This window comes from Zonotrichia albicollis, chromosome 12 (genome assembly GCF_047830755.1).
Source record: "Zonotrichia albicollis isolate bZonAlb1 chromosome 12, bZonAlb1.hap1, whole genome shotgun sequence".
Lineage (NCBI taxonomy): Eukaryota > Metazoa > Chordata > Aves > Passeriformes > Passerellidae > Zonotrichia > Zonotrichia albicollis.
Window position 1 is genome coordinate 17,598,452 of NC_133830.1, and position 24,377 is coordinate 17,622,828.

Consider the following 24,377-nt stretch of genomic DNA (forward strand, 5'->3'; position numbering starts at 1 on the left):
TTATTTTTTACAATGTAAAACTTCCAATAGAGCAGCATTTAATATTGCTCTAAGTATTTTTGGGAATTATGTAACTTGTTAAAGCAGGCAAACAATTTTTTCCCCCGATAATCAGAATTATTCTTTTTAGCAAGGCTATCTTGATAGGGCTGTGAATGGAGATTTATGAATGTATCAAACTCCTTTGCTGATTTTTCAAGTCCCTTAATTCTGATACTTTGTGGATTGAAGGAAAACAAGTTTTAAAACAATCTCTTTTGTGTGGCTAATCCTATATATAAGAAATGTATTTAATCTGCATTTGCAACTTTTGACCTTGAGGTTCAAATATGTTCAGAAAATTCACTCTAGGATTAATGTTATGATTAAATGGATGGCCTTCACTGTATGGAAACTTTTTTCCCTTCCTCCAGTGCTGGTTGTGAAGACTTATTCTTGATTCTGAAAATAAAATTCTTTTCCCAGGGACTTTGGCAAATTTCATCCCAACTCTTTGCTCTCAGCAGCTCTGGGTGAGTAGAGGTGTTGTGAGCTCAGGGAAAGCACTCTGGAATGTCAGGTGCTCATTCACTGCTTTATCTGAGATACCTGAGCCAAGATTTGGGCATTGAACTCTTCAATAATTGTCAAAAATTGCCCTCTCCACTCCTTTTAACTTTCTTGCTCAGTGCTATTGCTTCTGGAGAGTCGTGCCCAGTCTGCCCAGTACAGGAGAGGTACTGGTGGTGACTGGGGGAGGGCAGATCAGGGCACCAAGGTGGGAGCACGTGGCACACAGGGAGAGCCTTGGCAGTGCCAGTGTTCCTGGCTCAGGAGAAGAGCTGGATGTGCTTTTATTCCTTTCTTCACTTACCCCAGTGGAGGTCATAAAAGAAGGAAAATCCAGACTCGTCCCCGAGGTGCACAGCAAAAGGATTTGAGGTGAAAGCTGTAATTCCAGTGAGGGGAATTCTGGTCAAATATAAATAGCTTTCTCACCAGGAGGGTGTTCCAACATGGGAACAGTGGCCCAGACAGGGGTGGGAATCTCCATCCTTGGGGAGGCTCAAAGCTCAGCTGGGCATGACCCTGAGCAAGCTGTTCCACATTTGAAGTTGGCACTGAGTTGGGCTAGATGACCTTCAAAGCTCCTTTCCAATCTAAATCATCCTATGGTTTTCTTAGGAACATTGGGAATAAAACCAACCCCCAAACCAAAAGGGAGCTCTTTGATTTGAAGTCGGTTTTCCAAGCAGGAATGCAGGGAAGCCTGAGCCTGTGCTTTTGTGAGTCATGGATGACTTTTAGTGTGATGGGACCTCTGTGGGTGCTGTCCTGTGGAGTCACTGGGTCCTCTGGCAGTCCTGGAGCTCTGATTTGCAATGGCAGCTTGGGTTTAGCTGTTATTATGGGCTGTTACTGGCCGCTCTTCGTGAGACTTTTACATCTTTCCATGATAGATTTGTGATCTGCTGCTTTAATTGATCTCAGCAAGTAGAATTCATACAGGTAAGACCAAAGTGCAGAAACTGGAGGAGTCAAAGCAGCACAGTCTTATTCTGCATTGGGAATTCAGAAAACATTACTGAAATTCTTCCATCTCAGACATTTTTATGCAGTTGCTTTCAACAGTGATAAATGACCTGCCCCAAATTTCTAGATGACTTTTCCATTTATGGTGTGAAATTATATAAAAAGTCAGGGTAATAAGGAAAAAATGTTAACTTAATCTTGACTGCTTGAGTCCATGTAGGGAGGTTTGACACTTGTTGCTGTGGGTGTTATTACAGTGGTTGCTAATTAATGTCTCTTGTTAAAGCACCTTTCCTGTGAGTGTCACCTTTCTTTGGGTGAGTTTTTCCTGCACCATAAAATAGTAAATAATGCATCTGATAATCATCTTGATAAAGGACTGCGTCTGAGGGGGAGATGTGAGTAAAGAGGAAAATGAGTTATGATAAAACATGCTCAATTAACACAAGGCGTCACTTCTGAAATGGAGGGTAGGCTCAGTGAGGTTACAGGGATGAAAACTGATTGGAAAATTCTACCCCATGTCTGGTTTAAAGGAAAATTCCTGGGGGAAAATGTCACCATCATTCTGTGGCCTTAGAAGTGTCCCTTTATCCCTGAGAGGGCTTGGGGGACAGGATGGGCAGGGAGGGCAGAGGCAGATCAGGGAGAGCAGGAGATGATCAGGGAAGAAGGTGAACATCAGGTAGGGTAGAAGCAGATCAGAGAGAGCAGATGATCAGGGAGGGCAGAAGCAGATCAGGGAGAGAGAGGCAGATCAGGAAGGATAGAAGCAGATGAGCCAGCCCAGGTTGGGGTGGCTGCAGTGTCACCCCAAAAGATCTGACAGTCGGGAGAGTTCTGTCCCCATCTTGGAGTATAGGGGGAAAAGAATGAAAAGAAATCATTGTGTACAAAGGCAGAGTGAGATAGTCCTGCAGAGAGAGGGTTTGCAACCATTATAGAATGTAGTTGTTAAAGGGTATTCTAGCTGGATAGAGGCTGAAATATTTGAGTTGCATTTACAACAGTGTCTTCCCTTCCTGCAAAGTATCTGTGATGAACTGCGTTGGGTTTGCTCTTGCTCTGATAAAATGTTTTCTAATAAGGCACAGAATCACAGGATCATTTAGGTTGGAAAATCCTCTGAGACCATCACATCCCTCACTGATCACCATTCTATCAACCACACCATGACACCCAGTGCCACATCCAGGCTTTCCTTAAACATCTCTAGAGATGGTGACTCCACCACCTCCCTGGGCAGCCCCTTCCAATATCTAATCACCCTTTCTGTGAAGAAATTCCTCCTGAAGTCCTTCAGTGCTGCTCCTTTTCCTGCCTCACTGTGCCACTGTGAGATACCTTTTGCAACAGTCTGTAAAAGCTGAAAAGCCTAAACCACTGCTGTTCCTGCTAGTTAAATGCTCTCATTTTGAATTTTGAGCCTTATTTGAAGGATTTCTGTAGTGTTGCTTTTCAATATTTTATTCTGATAGTGGATTTGCTGCTGCCTAAGTTGGACTAAACTTCCTATGCCTAATGTGTCAGATAATTTGTTACAGAATCTTGTTTACAAGGGATGTTTTCTTGATAAGAAGTTGCTGGTTAATGCAATGTTAAACAAAGTGTCTTGGAAGGTTCATTCTGGGAGGGAATTTTTAACAATTGCAGTCAGGTCCCTGTAAGAGGGAGGCACAGCTCCAAGGCTACAATCCAAAAAGTCTAAATCCAAATTTATGCAACTCAAATAAGAATCTGGGGATAAGACACAGACCAGTTATGCTGAGTGAATTATTTAGGAAGGGATGGGAAATGAAAAGATGCTGGAGATAAGAGGTAGGAGTGGAGTTTGCAATGTCACTATCAGCAGGCACTGGGTGCATTAGAGGCAGATCAATGGTGGGGAGCAGCCCTGGCTCTGTGCAGCTCTCGTGTCTGACTGGATTCAGTCTGGGCCTTTGGCCTCAGAGTGCTCCTGCTGGGGCTGGAAGCTTTCCAGAGCCTTCTGATTGTTCCTGCCCTGGGTGTGCTGAGTGTGAACCTGCACTGGGGCTTCTGCTCTGTTTTCTCCCAGAGAAATCTCCTGCCCGGGCTGGAGCTGAGACACAGCCAGAGCCGAGCTGCTGTGAGCTGCAGCGCTGCTCAAACCCAAAATGTGAATGTAGGGCACAGCAAAGTCATCTGGCTCTGAAGCCTGGTGTAAAAATACATCATCTTATCCTCTGCTGGAGAAGCAGAGGTCCTTCTCTCTTAAAGGAGAATTTATCAAAATGAACTATATTGGGTTAAATCCATTTTCTTTGAAGTTGATGGTAAAGCTTCGACTGATGTAAATGGGAGTAGAATTAGGCCAGCACTGATCACTTAGGGGAAATCAAAATCTAGGCTAGAGAAAAGGCAAAGATCAGCTCTGCACTGATACAGAAATAGTTCCTGTGTGCTGTGCCACTGGTGGCTCCTGTGTGGAGTTGGAGGGCTCATTTCTAGGGCAAATGTCACTGAAATCACTGCGCCAGGTCGGTGGTGGCACCAAGTCAGTGGTGGCATCAAGTCAGTGGTGGCACCGAGTCAGTGGTGACACCAAGTCAGTGGTGGCACCGAGTCAGTGGTGGCATCAAGTCAGTGGTGGCACCGAGTCAGTGGTGACACCAAGTCATTGTTTCCCAGCTGTGGGATGCTGGTGTGGTGCAGCTCCAGCTGCACACAGCATTTCTCTCTGGGGACATTCTGCTCCCAGCCACAGCCACAGCTGTGGTGCCAGGCCTTGAGGAACCCTCTGCCACCACGAAAACCTCACTCTCTCTGTGACTTCCCTGACAACTTATGAGTCAGGACAAGTCCTTCCAACTTTGGGATTTGTTGTGCTGAGGTACTGAAGAGTTTAAGTGCGAAGGCTCCTAAAGGCTTCAGCAAATGGATTTAGCACCAGCATTTCCTTTTTTCCTGTGCCATCTGTGCCAGCAGTGTTGGTCCCTGCAGGAGGATGCCACCTGCAAGCTGCCTGTCTGTTTTGCCCTGTGCTGGAAATAGCACTGCCAGCACAAAGAAATGTGTGGTTTTTAGTCGGTCTGATGGTGCTGAGGACTTGAGCTCCTTTTCAGCCAATTATTGCTCCTTTTCTTGTGTTTGGACAGGGAGGGCAGAAGCAGATCTGTTGTGGTGGAGCAGAGAGGGATCTCTCCCTGGAGTCAATGAGAACAGGCTGTTTATGAGGCTCTCTGGATCTGTGTGCTGGGCTGTCACCCTGCTGCATGAAATGTCTAACACAATAGCAACAGAGCTGTGCTCACAATGTGACTCTGGGGAGAAAACTCTGTCACAAGGAATGACAAATCCACCAGTGCTCCTTCTGCAATTAAAATGGCAACTTATCTCTGTGTGATCCGTGTTCCTTCCTCTCCAGCTGGTGAGCTGCTCCCAAAAGGAAAGGCTCCCATCTCTGGCTCCCCTGTGCATCCCTGGTTTGGTGTCTTTACACTGATGCAGCCCTGGGGAGGTTTTAATCAGAAGGGAATAAGTGCTTTGCCATTCCAGCACGGCTCCCTGGCTGCTCTGAGCTGCAGCTCAATTATATTAATCTGACTGCTCCCTGTTTAAGCATATCCTACATCTTGACTGACAGTGGGGTAAACAGATTCAGCAAATAAACTCTGCTGCCTGTGGCAGATCAGGTCAAGCAGAGCAGCAGCTGAACAGGAGCAAACACACACACAGAGCTTTGTCTGTGTCACTGCCTCCTGACTGGGGTGGAAATGCACAGCCTGGGCACACACAGGGCCACAGAAGTGCTCCCATGGTGCCTTAGCCTTTATGCTTTTCTATTTTCTCCATTTATTTGCACTCCTGCAGTTCTTTAGTGTGTAACTCCAAACCCCACACCCAGTGTCAGCTGCAGCTTTCCCATTTTGGGCACACACAGCAATTCCTCTCCAGGCCTGGCAATCAAGGACACCTCACTGCCTCAGGGCCAGAGATGGGAACAAAAGGGACTTGGGGGGAGCAAACTGGGGCTCAATGACTTCATTACCTGCAGCTGGGATTGGCAGATTAACCCCCAATATGCAAATGGACCAAACTTATAAAAGTATAAAAACCCATTATCCATTTTGGGTGTAGCCCAAAATGTACCTGCAGGCCCTTCAATAAATAGAACTGCTTTTAAAATTCCCTTAATTCTGTCTGGCCTCTGGTTTTAGGGGGCTCCAAAAAGGCCTCAGCCCCTCCAAATGAGGTGTACATGCTTTTTGCAGTCTCAGGGTGACACTGGACACTGCAGCTCCCAGGAAGAGTTAAAGAGGTTTAGATGGCAGCTCTGTGTTTTTCCTATTTGTCTGTTTTCCTCAAGGTCACTGGAGTTGCTGTTGCAGGGATGGGAAGGGTCTGTTCCACTCCTCTATTTCCACAAATAATTTTTGACAGTGGGAATGTAAGTCTTTTTTAAAATGGCTGCGTTAGAACTTGGGAAGTTTTGTTCCTGCAAGAAGTGACAAAAAGCAAGATAAACATAAGGTGATTAAGGAACACATCTGAGGAAGTGTTTTCTGTTCATTTTCAAAGAAGGCAAAACAATAATCACAGGAGCATATGTGAACAAAAGTTGTCTTGATTTAAAATGCTAAAAAAACCTGCATTGATTTACATGGGGAGCACCAGATTGAGATGGGCTGAAGCAAGAGATGGGATCTTGTTTTTTTAATCCCCAACCTGGCAGAGTTGCTCACTGCCATCAGGAGTGGGCTGGATCTGCATTTTGTGATAGCATGTGGGTTAGGTGCATGCAAATCAGAGACGTGGGCTCTGCTTTGATCAGTTTTGCTTAATTTTCTGAGATAAGCTTGTATTTTTATTTTTTGGGGGTTGCAGTTAAGCATGTAAGGATTGACAATTCCCTTTTATTCTGGAGATTGTTGTGGGGGTGCTCTCTCTGTAAGATTTCTGATTATAACAGATTGGGAGATTGCTGAATGCTATTAGAGGCATGGTAATTTCAATTCTCTGATGTCTGAATTATTTCAGATGGGTTCACAAAACATGACAAAGAAACCCAAAGCTGTTGCAGGAGGTGTGAGTTTGCTTCTCTAGGAAATATGTAGGAGTTGATGGGTGTGAAAACCTTGGAAACAGCTGGATTTTGTCTTTTGTTTACTTGCACATTTCAGGTGTTATGTCAATGCAGAGGGTTTGATTCAAACAGATTAATCATGGAAATCCCGGTGTTTAAAACTTGTTTTAAAACTTGGTACACCTTGAATACAGCAAGGCATGGATATGACCAATAATATTTCAGGTTAATAATATTGTGGTTAAGAACTTTAGTTGTTTTAGGCATGTTCAGCACTAGCCTGGACCTTTGGAGAATTTGGTAATTCCTCATTATCACTTCTACCTGTAGAGGGAGAGATTTAATTTTATTGGTCCATTGGATGCCTCCACATCTCTAATGCCAGAATTAATTTCTTTGGGAATCCTTCAGTGTGAAATATCTGTGGGCCTGGTGTCAGAGGAAAGGATGTGGCTTTCCAGCATATCTGGGATGGGTGACATGAATTGAAATGATCCAAACCATTTGGGTTTAGAAGTGGGAATCAAAGCAGTAACCAACTGAAATCTTTGTAGGTGTTTATGTGTTGTCCCTGAAAGGGTTTTGAGCCCAACAAATGAATAAAGCAATGTCTCCTGGTACCAGATGGAGCCTAATAAATGGGTGCAGTCAGCTTCTCTTGGTGTTTTGGGGGGTATTTCTCCCAAGCATCTCAAGATACCTCAGCCAGAAATTCCCTTTTAGGCATCTATTGATACTCTGATAAGAAAAGAACACACAGGATAGGATTTCATTTTCAAATAATCACCTTATATTCAAAAGCCAGAACATTCTGTGTTGGATCACTTTTCGGGAGGTAAAAGCAACAGATCAAAATTTCTTTTTCAGAAACTTTATTTAGATTAAAAAAGGGTGAAAAAAACACGCTAAAATATGCTAAATTACTTCTGATCTCAGTATCCCTGGAGTAGCTCTTCTTACAAGAACAGTTGTTGCTTTTAGTTTTTTAATTTTCAGATCTGCTTGGAATTTGAAGTCACAGGTGTCATTCCTGGTGAATGCATAATTAACAGCACTTAAACTAATTGAAACAGAATGTTCTAATCTGGAATTGTTAATGGTGCTTGCTGGCTGAGGTGTTTGGGAGGAAGTCACTGCAGACTCCACTTGTAGACCCAGGCCTGGTTTCTTGAAAAGCAGTTGTGAAGTTTGCTGAAGGTTTTAGAATTTGGATGTTTCCAGTGCCTGTAGTCTTTTAACATGGAAAAAAATCTGTGGGAACATGGGAAATTTGGATTTGATCCCCTCTTAGTTCTGTTTAATTTGAGAATTGACAGAAACCTCAGCTGTCTAGACAATATTCTAATAATTAATCTGCAGAATTATTTTAACAGTTTTTTTGCTCACCAATAATTTTGTGGTGGTTTTGAGTAGTTTCTTACTTTACTTTCCCAAAGCAACTCATTATTTATCTTGCAGGATATGTGCAGGATCAACAAATGAACTATTGCAGCTTAATTGCAATATGGTTATCCAGTACTCAGAACACTTAACTATTGAAATATGTGCATGAAGAAATGCAGATTGTCTCCATGCCACCACCATTCAAATGGGACCAATTAATCACCAATGTTTTTTGCAACAAATCTCTGCAAAGAAAAGAAAAAATCAACAAACAAACCCAACAACAATGAACCAAAAACCTTGAAGAAAAAAATACAAAAAATTAAAAAAAGAAATGAAAATTCCAGATTTTAATTTGAGTTGGCACCTGGTATGTAGTTTGTGAGTAAATGGCGGTCGTGTTCCAAAATGGAAGATTTCATTCTGTCAGCCCCTCACAAAAATACCTGTTCAACTCAATTGTCTCTGCTTATCCCCATCACCGTGCTGAGGAGATGAGGAGGGAGCTGTTCCCAAAACAGACAAGTAATTTGCTGGAAACAGATTTTAGATCAACACATTTGATTACGAGGAGAAATCAAGCTGAGCTCGTGCACTTTGTGCAACACAGGTCTATGTTCTCTGCAAGAGCCATGGTTAAAATCAGCAAACAATCATGCTCTGTAGCAGCTGAGACATCCAGATGGTCTCAGTTTATCCCTCATTAAAACACACTTCAGTGTTCCAATCTTTAGATAAAGATAGGCCTCAATGGCTGTGGCCGGGCCCATCTCCTAAAGGAGAGGTCACAAGCATGGAGGCACTGACAGAGAATACATCCCACAGCAGCCCAGGGCCTGGGCTGTGTCCCAAGGTCATGGAATCAGCGAATCCAGAGTGATTTGGGTGGAAAGGGACATTAAAGATCATCTCATTCCACTCCTGCCATGGCAGGGACACCTTCCACTGCCCCAGGGTGCTCCAAGCCCCAATGTCCTCTGCTGGTGTTCACAGGGGTCTGAGGATGAGGGAAGAGATGAGGATCTGACTCCATGTTTCAGAGGGCTGATTTATTATTTTATTATATATATTACACTAAAACTATACCAAAAGAATAGAAGAAAGGATTTTATCAGAAGGCTGGCTAAGAATAGAAAAAACAAGAAGAATTAATAACAAAAGCTTGTGTCTCAGACAGAGTCTGAGCCAGCTGACTGTGATTGGCCATTAATTAGAAACAACTGCATGAGACCAATCACAGATGCACCTGTTGCATCCTACAGCAACAGATAAACATTGTTTACATTTTGTTCTTGAGGCTTCTCAGCTTCTCAAGAGAAAAAAATCTTAAAGAAAAGATTTTTCAGAAGATATCATAGCTACAATGTCCAGCCTGGCCTTGGGCACTGCCAGGGATGCAGGGGCAGCCACAGCTGCTCTGGGCACCTGTGCCAGGGCCTGCCCACCCTCACAGGGGAGAATTCCTTCCTAAATCCAATCCAAATCTGCCTTTCTCCAGCTTAAGGCCATTTCCCCTTTGTCCTGTCCCTCCATGCCTTGTCTCCCATCCTCTCCAGCTCTCCTGGAGCCTCTTTAGGCACTGGAAGGGCTCTGAGCTCTCCCTGGAGCCTTCTCTGGGTTTTTCTGCAGCTCTGTGGTTCTGATGGAAGCCTTGGAGCTGACCTTCCTGGTGTCACTCCTTGTGAGGGCAAGCAGCACGGCAGCAGGATGCTGAAAGGGACTGCACAACCCTCTGCTTTAATTCTGTTCCTACAGACCCAGAGAGGGTTGGAGCAGCTCTGTGCCTTCCCTTCTGCCCTTGCTGGGAGGAGGCAGCTGAGGAAGAGCAGCTGGAAGCATCTGATCCGTGTGTCAGATGGTCAGAGAGGGCCACGAGCCGCATCTCCAGCTTCCCATCTTTCTTCATTAGCTGGGCAATTAATGAGGACCCCAATTGTGCTGAAATTTGAGAAGCTGCTGAAGGGCTTTGCTGGACAGGACTCTGTGCATCCTGCTGCTAATTATGTCATTCATTAATCTGTTATCTCTTGATGAGGGTCACTGAGAAGGATTCAGAACCTACCTGGCATTTAAAGTATTTATTCCTTTTATATATTGGTAATTCTTCATTTCTGTGCTGCAGCCATGTGAAATCCTTACAGGGAGTTATATTAAGGGATTCTTAGAGAAAATTCCTGTTTCTTCCCTGTTCTCCTGGGTTTTTTCCCATATATGCAGATAACTAATGTAGCTTAAGAGATGCAGAGTAGGAAGATTAATCTCTCTTCCCCCTTGCAGCTCCTAAAGAAAGTTACAGCTTTATAGCTTCAAAAGAGAACATTTTATTTTTAAGTTGCTATTAATAGCACAGAAAATTAAAAGCTCATCATGGTTAGGATGAGATCCCGATTGAACTTGACAGGGAAGAAGATATTTAATAAAAGTACCAGGCATGATGATGGCTTTAAAATAAATCTGTGTGTTAATAGCTAAATTATGAGGCGATAATCTGCTGGTCTGCCTAAAAATGTGTTTGTAGGAGGATTTTTGGGATGACCCCGTAGCTAATGCATGGTTGTTGGTGTGTCCTGTCCTACAGCTTGTATTTTTTGGCTAATTGTATGATTTTAAGGTTGGGCAGCAGCATTCTACATAGCTGTGATGGCTTTTTATCCATCAATTGATGTCTGCTGCTGTTTTATCAGCTTATTTTTCTGAGCCACCAGCTAGGATAATGTGCTTGAGGGAAAATTATACCCTACATCAGTGGTTTTGTTACAGCATGTTGTACATTATTGGTAATTTGAATGCACCCAGATAAAAATAGAAAGGTTAAGTCGTTTTCCAAATGTTGCTTCTGTGAAGCAGAAAGAGAGTAATGTCTGTACTCATGTACGTTTTTGAGGGAAGAATGGTTTTTTTTTTATTTTATTTTATTTTCCCTCTGCTAAAATTGATGCTTTCCCTCAAGCTGAACACAGAGAACACTTGGCTTTGGGAATTTGTCTTCCCAAATTTTATTTTATTTTATTATTTTATTTTATTTTATTTTATTTTATTTTATTTTATTTTATTTTATTTTATTTTATTCTTTCTGTTGGATGTTTAGGTTTAATGAGCCAGTTTTTAGCATTAATGTGCCAGCTCTGCCTGCATGTGCCTGTCCCCAGAGTGTCTTCCCGTGGGCCAGGTGGTGTGAGCTGGTGGCAGGGAGAGGAGCTGGAGGCCCACAGTGCCCAGTGCCCTCTGCAAGTGCCCCTGGCAGCTCCTGGGCAGGGCCCTCGCCCTCCTTCCTCCTGCTTGGGGGCTCTCAGATGTTCCTCATCCCCCTCAGATGCTGCTGGCATTTTGGTCAGGTATTGATGCAGGGCCTGGCTGTGATTCCTGTCAAATTGCACTTATTCATTTCTGGTCCAGAATGATTTCGTGACTGTCCGTGGATGACAATAACCTGGGCCAAAAAAAAAAAAAAAAAGGTATTTTGATAGGTCTGCCTGATAGCCATCTCCTTGGAATCCTTTGTGCATGTCCTATTTAAAAGCTCTGCAGAACATCACTGTGTGTCTTTCAGCTAATGCCCACTGAGATTTAAAACCTCCTTTTTGGCTGCTCTCTTTCTCAGGAGTGACCTTGGCTGCCAGTTCCCATTGTACACCCGAGTCCTGCAGGGATGGATTTTTTTCCCTCTCCTCCTTTCACACAGATTTTTGTGGTGCAGATTCACCTCCCCGGCAGCCCTGCTCCTCTTGCCTCACAGGGCACGATCTTCTGAATCACAGGGGAGAAAATATGTTTATATTTGGTTTTCTTAGCAGTTAAAAATGCAAAGGGGGCTGTTGGGTTCCATCCTATCCCAGAGCTTCCCTTTCTTCTCCCCTGATTAAAGGGAATCAGAACCACCTGTGGTTTTCCTGGCAGGTGAGAGGAATCAGCCAGCTGGGGAGGGCTGGGGCCTCTTGGCTTTCATTTCAGCCAGGGACAGACGAGCTGGATGTTCTCTCTCCTGCACTCTCTGCAAAACTGCAAAGGAATTCTGCCCAAACCATCACTTCAGTCGCAATTCATTGTTCTGGCTTTTTGTTACCTGCGAGCTCGTGGCTGAGGATGTGGAGCTGGAGTTCAAAGCTGGCCAGGTTTGGATCTCTCTTAAGTAGCAAAGATGGGTTGGTTTATAAGAAAACATTATAAAACTGTGACAGTAAAAAAAATTTTAGATTTTTTTTTTTTTAGCAAAAAATAACAGAATATGCTTGAAGCAAATTCATCTTTTGAAGGGAAAAAGCTTTTTTCTTCTACTCCATAACTTATCTTGCATAAGATGGAGCAAAGCTAAAAAGTTATTTTTCTTTACTTCTGATCCTTGCATAATGATGGTCTGAGAGTTCAGTGGCATGAAGGAACTTGAAGAGATGCCAACTTTTATAGGAGCTGAACTCTGCTCTGTGTACTGCTGGTGGTAAACTACTGGCAGTTTATTTTTAGCAGTTTATAACCTATTAAAGCTTGATTTTAAATTTGTTATACTTTCACCTGCTGCTTTTTTAATGCTGATAAATAGGTGAGGTGGGCTGGGAATGCTCTGTAGTGTGCAGGCACACAGCAGGACAGGCTGGGATTATGCCCTTGGTTAACTAAAATGATTCCTGCCTTCAATTGTGCAGGTGGCAGCAAAAATCTTTCTGAGATGGTCCCTGTTAGTTATAATTTGGTCTCTCTATTCTCATTTTAGAGAACTGCATCCCATCCCAAGAATAAAATAGCTCACCCTTATGTAAGAATTTTTTAAAATTATTTTTGTAAGAAAAAGATGCAAAAGTTCTTTTCACGGTTAACAAAAAGAAAATGTAGATATATGTTCACAAAAGGAGATTATAGCCTGCAGTTTGCTTTTTCAGCCTTTATGGGAATAGTACAAGTGAAAAATGTGCCTCTTCCAATTCGACACACACACATATATATATATATATATATATATATATATAGAAGAGGTAAAATATATATTTCTGTTCAGCAACTAAATACCTTTATATTGTTGGGGTTTTTTTAACAACCAAATTATTTGCTTTTATATTTTATTTTCTTCCTCTTTTATTTTTCTGCTTGCACTTATTTTGCATGGAAGCTCCATTTTCTGGATCTCATCAACAACCAATGGTGCTGCACTAAAAGCTTCAGTATTTGGCTTCATTTAATTAATATTATGATAAAATTCCTCAGATAGTGAAACCAAGGTGGCAGAAAAGAGGTCTGCAAATTCAGACTGGAGTTGATTTAGTTTGTTTAGGGAGGGTGGTTTTATCCTTCTTCTTGTGTTTTTTTTTTGTTTTGTTTTTTTTTTTATTCTTTTTTTTCCTCCTGGACCAGCTGTTTCTCATGATCTGCTTGATGCTCAGCATTTCACCTGCTGAGCAATCACACACCTGAAAAACAAGAGTAACTCCTGGAAAATTGGATTTTTCTGCTGTCAGTCTTGAAGGCTCTCGTAGATAGAAGACTTTATATGTATAACTCTGAAATTATGGCATTTTTGGCTAAACACAGCAATCTGATTCCATTTCTGTGCTCTCCTGGCTTTTGGCTAAAGGTCTGTTAGATCTGCTTAGATTTTCTTGACTTTTATAGACAGCAGCTATCAGGCAGTCCTTTCCCTGCTAATGGCTGGGTGATTTATGTGATGGATGCTGACAGAAGGACAGAGAGAACAGCAGAACAAGCCAGGGTTTGTTTTTCCTTTTTTGTTTTCTTTCTTTTCCTTTTCCTTTTTTTTTTTTTTTTTTTTTTCCCTTTTTCCTTAATGGTCTCCCTTGGGTTGTTATGTAGAAATTGGAGTTTCTTTCTCAGGGATATGAGTGTCAACACTGATCATGCTACAATAGCATGGATGTTAAAAGTGGAAAGGTGCTTTAACCTCCAGAGCTCAGATCATGACACAACAAAATTATTTTCTCTACAGCCGGCCAGTTATGGATTTCCCCAGGTTTTTATTCTCTCTGTTATCCTATAGATCCATATTTATGGAAAACATAATACCTGTCAACTTTTTAGTAAAAGCAATCCATCAAAATTCTATTTCACGTTAACGAGTGCACTTCTGCTGCAATTCCTCATCCTTGTGCTCCTAAGAAGGCAGGAAAATGCTTCAATTTATCTCTAGTTTATTTAGAAAGTAATCAAGTCCAGGCCTCCTTTAGGTCTTTGAGTTTGCTGTTATGACAAAATCCTGTCCAGGACTGGAAATATTTCAAGTTCCATTTCACAGCTCTCAAACCAGTCATGGGTTGTTGCAGCCCTCAAGGTAGAGCTGGGAGCACAGAGGAATCATGAAATGAAATTGCAGTTTATTGATTAAAAGCCTGATAGGTGCTTCAAATATAGGTGAGATTATCTACATTAATCTCAATTTTTAGGATGGCAAGTGCTGTAAAATATTGTTAGAAAATCTGAGTTAGAAATGTGAAAAGAGGTCAAGATGGATGTGACCAATCAGGAGAAATGGCAATTTCTACCAAAGTATTAAATATTTGGGTTAGTCTCAAGGTATGAAGATTAGAGAGGCCATTTAATTTTTTTATAATGAAATAACTAGTAATAGACTAAAAAAAAGTAATAATTAGAACCCAAACTCAGAGACTGAACAAAAGCCAAAATATTTTAGGTGGGATGGAGCAGGAAAAGGTTAGAATGGAATTTTAGGTTGGAAGAAGCTCGAAAATCTATTTCTTTTAAGATGTTCTGGAGAATTTTCTGATTAAATGAGCTATAATTAGGTATTTTAGACACACAGACTCCTGGAACTCCCTGAAATTGTGTGCACTGAGCTGATAATCAGCTAAAGGTCACATGGTAACTCAAATTCTAGACTTGAGAAATCTGGTAGTCTGTGAAACCCACAGATGAAGGACAGATGTAGAATGCCTCATCTTTTTAGTGTTCATGTGCCAATAATTAGCTTTTAGTGAAGCAAAGTAAAGATCTGAATTTTAGCCTGGTGAGTTTGGGCTCCTCTTTTATGGATTTTTTTTATCCTTGTTCCCTGGGTCTGAAGCAGTAATGACTGGACAGAGCTATAATTTTGGGGGAGAAAAGAAAGGCACCTCATCCCAAGGAAGAAATTTTCAGTGTTTTCCCTGGAGATGATGGTGAGGAGCTGCTCCCCAACACCCCTCTGTCATATAGCATCACTATAGTGCATCTTTTGGGTGTTTCTGCTACAAAAAAGGCTTCCCCCCACTCTGGCAATGATGCAGGAATCTGTGCTGGGAAATGCTCCTTACCTGATCACCTACTGCTTTTAGAGCATTTAATTTAGATTTTTTTTCCCCACATCTGCTTTATTTAATGCTTTCTGAAGTCTGAATATCCCTAAGTTTTTTTTCCCAGCTGTGTTTTTGATTAAATTGATAACACAGTTTGGAAGTTGGCACTCCTTGCAACAACTGTGCTGCATAAAATCAATTCTACACGAAAACATGTAGAATGAAAATTTTCTGAAGTTTATAGAGGTGCAGAATGGGTCTTTTCAGCGCCAGAAACACAACCCCAAAGAGTGGGAACATGTGGCGTGTAGGAAGGCAGTGAATTATAGAAACCCCAAACCTTTTGCAGTGGGGAATTGGAGCCTGAAAAGAATAAATGGCTGATGGAAAATAACCTTTCATTTCAGCACTGGAAGCAAAACATCATAAAATCATGTTAGCACCAGCAGAGCATGAGAGAGAGTTCTGAAAACTGATGGTTGGGGCAGCCTTTAGTGGGAAAATCTCATTTTCAGGGCAGATCCCACCTCTGCAGGCAGAGAGGGAGGCTCTGGCACCAGGGGAGGAAGGATTTCATCTGCAGGAGCTGCTGCAGTCCCCCAGAAGTCACTGATGGAGTCATTTTGTTATTTAATGGGCCTGAATTGATTCCCTTAAAGCAGTTTTGTTGCTGTCAGGAGTTCATTTGGCTTTGCTGGAGCCGTTTCCACGAGGAGCAGAGGAAAGGCTTGGGATCAGATGGAGCTGAATAGCTGTGCACTGCAGCAGGGGCTGCAGGGACTTTAATTCACAGCCCTCATTTCAATTCCCCTCATTACAACGTGGAAAAGAGAGAAATCAGCCCATTTGTGCAAGATTCTGTTTGGTAGAAGTCCTAGGTAAATATGCTTATTTTAGAGCTGAAATTAATGATAGTTTGTGTCTCTTTAATAAAAAGTTCTCTTGTGACGAGGCTTTTGTTGCCTTCAAATATCCAACAGGGCATTCAGGAGGCATGGAATCCTTTTTATTTATCCTAACTGATAATGAAACTGGTACTGACTGGAGGCTCAGGTTCATGCTGAAAGGCTGGAACAGCTGTTAAGGGATTGTAACAGGCAGTTGCCTGTGATTTTTCTTTTTTTTTAATGCTTTCATTTTGCAATATTTTTTAAAATACTACTTTAACTTAATTGTCTTAATGTCATCCCATTATCAGGGGAAATATATTTCTCTCTGGAAACAACAAGTGAATGAATGTCTCATCTGTGAGTGCTAATGAATGAAAGAGCACAGAATCACAGACTGGTTTGGGTTGGAAATGATCCTCATGACCATTTTATTCCAGACCTTTCCATGGGCAGGGACACCTTCCACTATCCCAGGTTGCTCCAAGCCCTGTCCAGCCTGGCCTTGGACACTTCCAGGAATCCAGGGGCAGCCACAGCTTCCTTATAGATGGAGAGATTAACTTGAATCAACTTGAAATTCATGAGGAAATGGAGGCATGAAGTCAGGAATATTTTCAGAGAACACTTCAGTGACAAAGTTCAGTTTCTCTTTTTTTATCTGCTCTTGGCTTCCTGGCATTAAACGAAAATTTCACACTTTGTGAGGTGCCAACCAGCTTTTATTCAGATGGTGTTTTTCCTTAGCTCCTTCTGCATCTTGTGCATTGCTGATAATTGAACTTCAAAGTCAGTGTGGTTGAAATTTTTTTTCTTTTAAGAGAGTGTGAGTTTAGGCATTGCTGGGTACATTTAATCAGCTTTTTTGGCTGCTGGATAGAGAATCCTTTCCTCATTCTGGTCCATGAAGATTGTGTTCCCAAATGGACTGGCATTTTGGATTTGCCATGCTAAGATGCCACACCTGATTTATTTCACATATCTGCAGGCCTCCACAGAGCAGGTTTTGGCTTTCCTTCTCAACTCTTTTCCCTTTGCAGAGGTCAGCTGTGAGGTTTGCATCCTCTGCTGCTCCCAGGAACTGTAGTCTCAAAATCTCTCAGATGATTTTGCTCAGATTCAAGGGAAAATTCTCTTAAATCCGCTTCCAGTCCTGCTTTATTAAGGTTTTGGTTATGAATTAAACCCACTGAAGCCCACCATGGGTAGAGCAGTGAAAGCAGCACCCAGAGCATGAAATCCAGCTCACTTTATTTATTTATTGGGTCATTAGCATGTTAGATAATTTTGATTGAAAAATGTGGCAGGATCAGTGAATACAGAAGAATCTGATTGTGCACCCACTAAAATGTGTATTTCATCCCTTACTTGTCTATAGGGCTCAGCTGGAATTTTATCTCCTGCCCAATAAAGTCCAAGTGGGGCAGAAATGCTCCCCATGGAGGGGTGGGAACTGCTAATTCCCTGAGTTGAATTCAGTTTAATTCCTGGAGCAGCAGCTGTGTGTGTGCCACCTTCCAGCTGCACGAGGAGTGAGAGGGAATCACCCTTTCACCTGGAATTCAAACAGCTCCTCACAGCAAACTCTGAAATCAGGCTTGCCAGAATTTTAGAGAAAACAGTAAAATTAAAAATATATCCTTTTTTTTTTTTTTTTGACTCATGGTGAATCCATTATTTGTCCAGGCCTTTAGGGCAGTGAAATGCAACCCTTGGGATTCTGCTCTGGTGAAATCTGGTTCATTAAGTCGCTGTTAACTTTCCTGCCAGTAGAAGCCTGAATGAAATCAGATGTCAGAATACTTGGGGATGATATCTACATTCTAACACACTGTGAAAATATTTACAAGCTTCCAAGATGAGACTTTTCCTGATTAGGGAAATCAAAGAATAGTTTTCCCAGCAGGCCTGCAGTTAGCTCATCCAAATTGCTTCTGTTTTAATTGGCATGCATTTCCTCTAAGCAGCTAGGAGATTAAAAATATTTGACTTGGGCTCTACAGGACTGGAAGCCTCTTCCCCCAGACACAGCAACTCTGGAAAAAAAAAGAAAAAAAAAACAAACTAAACAGCCAGCTCAAGTTTATATTGCATTTGTACAACAAAAATCTGTCTTTGACAAGATTTCAGACCAAGGGACAGACTGATATTCTGACTTTTAAATGAGGAAAATAAGGATGGTGGTTTTTTGTGGGTTTTTTTTGGTTTTTTTTTTTTACTCAGGTGTTTTGTGTATGAAATCTTTTATTACCCGAGTTGTATCTAAGTGGGCTGGGATTTTATCTCTGCTCCACAGCAATCTGTTGTTTACAAACTGCACTTTGGGACTTCTTTTACTCAGTTTTCTACTTTCAGAAGCATTGGGAAGAATAAGTAAAGCCAAATAACCTTCATTAAAAGTGACTGCTTTAGTCTGGGAAAACCAACTACTGTTGTGTGTGGAATTAATTTACTGGAGTTTTTATTTCTCTTTTGTTGAACATGTCTGAGTAGGGACATTTGCCCTAGAAGTTCTTCTCACAGGGAATGATGAGATCAAATCTGGAGGATTTGGAGGAGGTTCCTTGCTCTAGGATGGTGTGGAAAGCAAACCCTGTGCTCTCAGGGCTTGGGGACGGTGCCTCTTTATGTTCCAGGAAAGTTTTGGTTATGAATTAAACCTCACTAAAGCCCACCATGGATAGAGCAGTGAAAGCAGCACCCAGAGCATGAGATCCAGCTCACTTTATTTATTGGGTATTTATTTATTTATTAGGATATTAGATAATTTTGATTGAAAAATATGCCAATATCACCTCCTTGAATCAGAATTTCTTGGTAGTTCACTTAGAACATCTTGAAAACATCAATACGTAGAACATCTTGAAAATATCAATATTGTGAGGATTTTTGTAAAATAGTCCCTTCCCTCACCTCGACCCCCCCAAAACCCCAGCAAACACAAAACCTCCCACCCAAACCCAGTGTAATAATGGGATTTCTTGTGGATGAGACTCCAAATTTCCTCATTTGTGGTAACTGGATGTGTTTTGGAGATGCAAAGCCCCGTGATGGGAATATTGCCACGTTCCAGCTACAACTTTTCTATTCCTCAGCTTTTGGTGAAGAAATATTCAACACTCACCAATATTCAATATTCACCACTTGGGAGGGGTGAGGTGGTGGTGTGTCAGTCCTGCCAGCCTGGTGAGGAGCCTGGGCTTTGGCTAAGAGAGATTTTGGATGGGATGGAGCCTGAGGATCCTGTTCCAGGGGATTAGGGAGCTGCATGAGCAGGGAATAATGTCAGTCACGCTCAGGGCCTGCTGTGTTTGTCCATCTGCCCCTCAGAACCACGAGGTGGTGTTTCCCTGGTGGCACAGCATTAGGTGAGTCATGAGCAGCACAGACTGCCAGAGATTTGGTTTTGGAGCTCTGAAGGAAGTGTAAACTTCATATTTGTTGTTTATTGGTTAATATTTAATTGGAGGCGAAATTAAAAATTAAGCAGGCAAATGAGTCATGCTGAAAAGCAGCAGCACTGTCTTGTCAGCACTGTGGCTGACAAATGACAATGAATTTCTAAGAATGGAAGAAAAGAAATTAATTTATAGCACAGGGAGCCTAAAGAGATGCTTTGATTGAGAGGAGTGGACACATCCCACAGAATGATCACAGAGAAAATGTATTCGATTCTGTGTTTAGTAGCCTTTGCATCAGAAATGAAATTGGTAGATGGTTCTCTTCAGAAAACACTCAAAATTGTCTTTTCTCTGTGGTGTTATGGAACAGTTTAAGAACAATGTTGTTATTTTGGAGCAACGTTTAAAAGGATTTTTTTTTTTATTAGAGCAATGTTTTTTCCATCTTCTTTTCTCTTAAAATCATGGCTGTTTGAGATGCCCAGCTTTCAAAGCCCTGAACTGCACTTAAGAACAGATTTTATTTATTTTTTTTGTAACCACTGGAAGTAAAGAGCAGCCTGTTATTTCAGCTATTTGTTATCATCACTGCAGCCTTTCTGACAATCAGATCTCAATCTGCATTCTGCTGTGGCTGGCAGCAGGCAGAGCCGGGGATGCTGCTGGTGGGGAGGAGGAGCCCTGTGCTGCCTCCCGGGATGAAGCCTGTTTCACTGGGCATCTGTGACATTTCTGGCCTGCAATTTTTTCCCCAAATAATGCTGCAGGCTGATGCTATTTCTGTTCGGAATTCTGATCCATCCTGTTTACAAAGAGACAAAGCAGTAGTGTGAGTAAGGCCTTTTCTTCCTGCTGGGTATAGGGGAGTACCTGGGGATGGGTTGAGGCTGAGCAGTGCCCAGGATGCAGCAATGGAGAGCAGAGTGTGGTTCACCATCTCCTGCTTGGCAAATAAAAACCCTTTTTAATTGCTACTTCAAATTTCTCTTTGTTGTTTCAGCACAAAAACCATTTTGTGCTGAAATTCTCATCTCATGAATGTGGAAAGCAATACGTGAAGTTGAGGGTGGCAGAAGTTCTTAGCACTAGAAGATACGTCAGTAAATAGGATGGGTGGAAGAAATGTGTAGCAGTTGGCTGATATTTGAATTTTGGGCTGTGATATCATAGTGAAACTTGAACTTCCTTCTTGTTTTTTTTTTTTTTTTGTTTAACTTTTTCCTCCACAGAAATCAAAGGAATGTTGAGGTTTGCAGCTGTAAAGAAGAGGGTTGGTAGAGGTTCAGTTTTGTTAATTGAGCAAGATAACTCCAAATTAGTGCTCACACAGGCCTGATCTTTGTCACTGCAGAGCAACGGCAACGTCCTTAGAGAGTGGAAATAGCAAACCCTACGTGTTACGTCAGCTGTAGCTGGGTGGGAGATTAAAATTATTGCACAAATATAAACCCGGGACTTGAAAGGCACTGGGCTCCTCTTGATGTGCTTTATCTGGGCATTTATATATAATTTCCACTGGGGAATGCTGTGCCTAGAAAGTTCAATGTGTGACCTTTGCTTGTGACAGGTTGGTCAGTTATTAGGCTGCTGGGGTGCCCTTTGAAAGATCTTTTTTATTATGAAAACGATTCTGAGACCTCTAGATTAGACAGTGCACTCGCACTAACCCGCTTGAGGCAAAAAAGAAACCTTTAATCTCTGTTAAAACTCTGCGTGCCAAATATAATAGCTGGTTTCAGCAGTATTTAAACCAACTTCATTAGAATATGGGAAGGGGAAACAGGTTTTAAAGGCTGGCTTTAGCAAGTAATCAACTGTCTCCCAGATGGGACTCGTTCAACACTGCACATAAAAAAGAGAATAAAACAAAGGGAAAAAGAAGGAAAAAGAGAGAGCCCAGCAGCATCCTCTGTGTGTGTGTGTGGTGACTGGGCTCGGGGGAAAGGGCTCCTCATACAGAGCTCTGCCTCTTCCAACCCAGCCATCCCACTGCATCCACGCTGTGCTCGCTTGCACAGAAGGCAAGGCTGTAAGATGTAATGTATTTAAATATATTCTACATTTCTGATGGTGGCTCTATAGTTTCCCCCCAAGTTTCACCGCTTTTGTGCTAAAAACCAGTTTTGTTTTAACCCATAATGAAAGCTTGGTAGGGTTTAACCCGTTGTTAAGCTCAGAGCCTTATCAGGGAGCCTTTGTTGTGCTCAGAGGACAGCCCGGTGTATGGAGCGGAGCACGTACTGGGGGTGCATCCTGCACGCCGGGCTAATCGCTCACTAATTAATATTCATGACTCATCTCATTTAGCGGCTGCTCTTTGGACTCGAGCAGCGCTGCTATTGGTGCTTGAGCCGTGGAGAGCTTTATCTAAGGCAGAGCCGGTGTTGTCCTGGGTGGATGCTTCCCACCAGCAGCACCTCCAGGACACCCCACCGTGGTGCTGCGCGGCTCCTCTGGGATGCCACCACCCGTCTGACACCATCCCCCTTGTAATGAGTCCTTTCTGCTTCTTCCCAAAGGTCCAGAGGAAGAAATGACCATGTAGATTCCACAGCTTGGGTGCAGCATAATGGGAAATGGTGAATGGAGTGGAGCTGGTCTGCAGCCTTGAGAGCAGCCGTTCTGTGACCTCCAGCCTGTCAGGGACACCCTCCACGCCAGGGGCATCCTCCACGTCGCTCGCCGGACACACGCGGGATTCTTTTTAATTTCTCCGATTTGGAATTCGAGGTTCCTCTCCTCCAGTTTTTAAAACAGTTTTAAGATTGTATCCAACTACAACGAGTGGAGCAATATAAACCAGCCACGATGGGTGACATGACAAATAGCGATTTTTATTCCAAGAACCAAAGAAATGAGGCCAACCATGCAGGAGAGTTTGGGTGCACACTGCAGGAACTGCGCTCCCTCATGGAACTCCGAGGGACAGAAGCAGTAGTAAAAATTAAAGAGACTTATGGGGAAACAGAGGGGCTCTGCAGACATCTGAAGACATCACCAACAGAAGGTAAGCACTTACCATTTCAGTTGAATTAAAGGAATCTGTATTAATGCTCTCCAGACAGTGAAAAAAGAGGTTTTGATTCCTATCTGAACAGAATTCTCATGATGCTGCCATTATTTCCAACAATAACTAAACAAGAGTCCTCTAAAAAGGAAGGTAAACCAGTCCACCTATAGAGGGTGAAAGGAGTGCTTCTTGTTTTAACAGTTATATGTATTAACTCTTCCTTAAAATGACACAAAAAATCAGGACATGTTTTAGGCATTGAAAAGAGTCTTGAATCTCTCTGCTCCTGGGGGTAAGAAGGTGCAAAATAGTTGCTTCAAAACAGCTTCTAGGTATTTAGAAATCTTGAGAGTGTGAAATGACACTTGAGACGCACATTATGTTACTGTGTAGATCCATATATTTTTTAATATTTATATATAGGTTACTAATCTTCACTTATTATATTATCATAGGTAATTTTGCTGAAATCATCAATCTCTGATTGTATCGATGTTTTTAGTAGTTGCACTTCTGTTGTGTGTTACATTAAGCTCCATGCTTTCTTGTGTTTAATACTACCAATCATAACCTTCCAGTATCTATTTTCCTAAGTCTTTTTAGAGACTTCTACTTGATCGTTTATTAGTCTGGTTTTCAATGCTCAAACCAAATAGCTCCCCATAAAGCATTGACAATAGTGCAATGTTTCCCTCTCCTCATACAATTTTCTTTCTCTTTAAGTACAAGTAAAATTCTGTTTTATTCTAAGAATTCTATTTTTGTCACTCTATTTTCATCTCCAAGGAGTATTAACACTTTTGGAAATTACACAGTCTTTCAGTCTATAATGTTTCTGCAGTCTTGTAAAGTAGCCAAGATGTTCATTTCAAGTTCTTTTCTTTTTCACAAAGATAGAAGTCTTGGCTCTGTTCCATTCTCTTCTTTCTAAAATTAATAATTTAGTTACCTCCAGTGTTTAAATGCCTCAAAGTCTGGGATTATTGGTGTGATCATAAACATGTCAATTGTAGTGTGATACCATAAATTACGCCAGCTGAGGGGTCCCAAAGGAGCAGCTATCAATGTCTCACCTCAAGAGTTCCACATTTGCAGAAAGTCAGAGCTGAAGTCTCTGTCTGAGCCGAGCTCGTGGCGGTGACTTCAGTCAAGTTATGCCAACTCATTCTAGTGGTTACTTGGTCAATGTGAACTTCAAAGGAGATGTTAATTGCATTATGTGTTCAATTTATGACATCAGGGAAACTCAATTCCTCATGTTGGAACAGAGTGTATGGATCCAGCAGCGTGGCACACTGACTCCAGCAGTAATCTATATCTGATACTGCAGATAAGGTAACTTTCCTCCAAGCATTACGTGCACTTCATCACTTGTGCATTAGGGAAAAACCTTTCCAGCTTCAAATGGCAATCAGCATAGCCTTGGAATCATGAAGGCTCTGCTGGGTTTTAATTTTCAAGTAGATCACATAATAGGAATTCCCAGTCACACAAAGCTTACATCTTATTTTAATTGTTTTGTTTGGAAAAATTCTCTGAAATATATCTTGTCAAACTCTGGAAACTTTCACTGGAGAGAAACTATCCATCACAGAGAAACTTAAAAGGCTTATGACAAATATAAGCTTATATTTAGTTCTAAGTCCCAAGCCATTGTTTTTCTTGATTCCAAGCTCAGTCAAGAGGATATTCTTGGAGACATGACTATTCTTAGAGGAAAAAAAAAATTTCTTACATGGAAATGGAATCCTAACATCAAGCAGATATGATTGGAAAATTAATTGTAGACATACTTAGCTTTATCGTATCTGCAGCAAACTGTGGATTCCTCATTGAATACCTTTGTGAAAAACCACAATTTGCTACAGTGCCTGGAAATCACTTTTCCAACCAGGCATCGTTTTT

The 24,377-nt window shown here is 41.9% G+C and overlaps 1 protein-coding gene across 15 annotated transcripts in view; it reads left to right on the forward strand.

Moving 5' to 3' along the window:
• Window positions 1-24,377, forward strand: part of ATP2B2 (ATPase plasma membrane Ca2+ transporting 2) — a 404,406-nt gene that overhangs the window by 206,701 nt on the left and 173,328 nt on the right. For all 15 annotated transcript variants that reach the window (XM_074550120.1, XM_074550115.1, XM_074550116.1 and 12 more), the window contains one exon: window positions 21,982-22,469. In XM_074550120.1, the coding sequence (XP_074406221.1) occupies window positions 22,271-22,469 (199 nt within the window). In that variant the 5' untranslated portion in view covers window positions 21,982-22,270. The remainder of the gene's footprint in view (window positions 1-21,981; window positions 22,470-24,377) is intronic.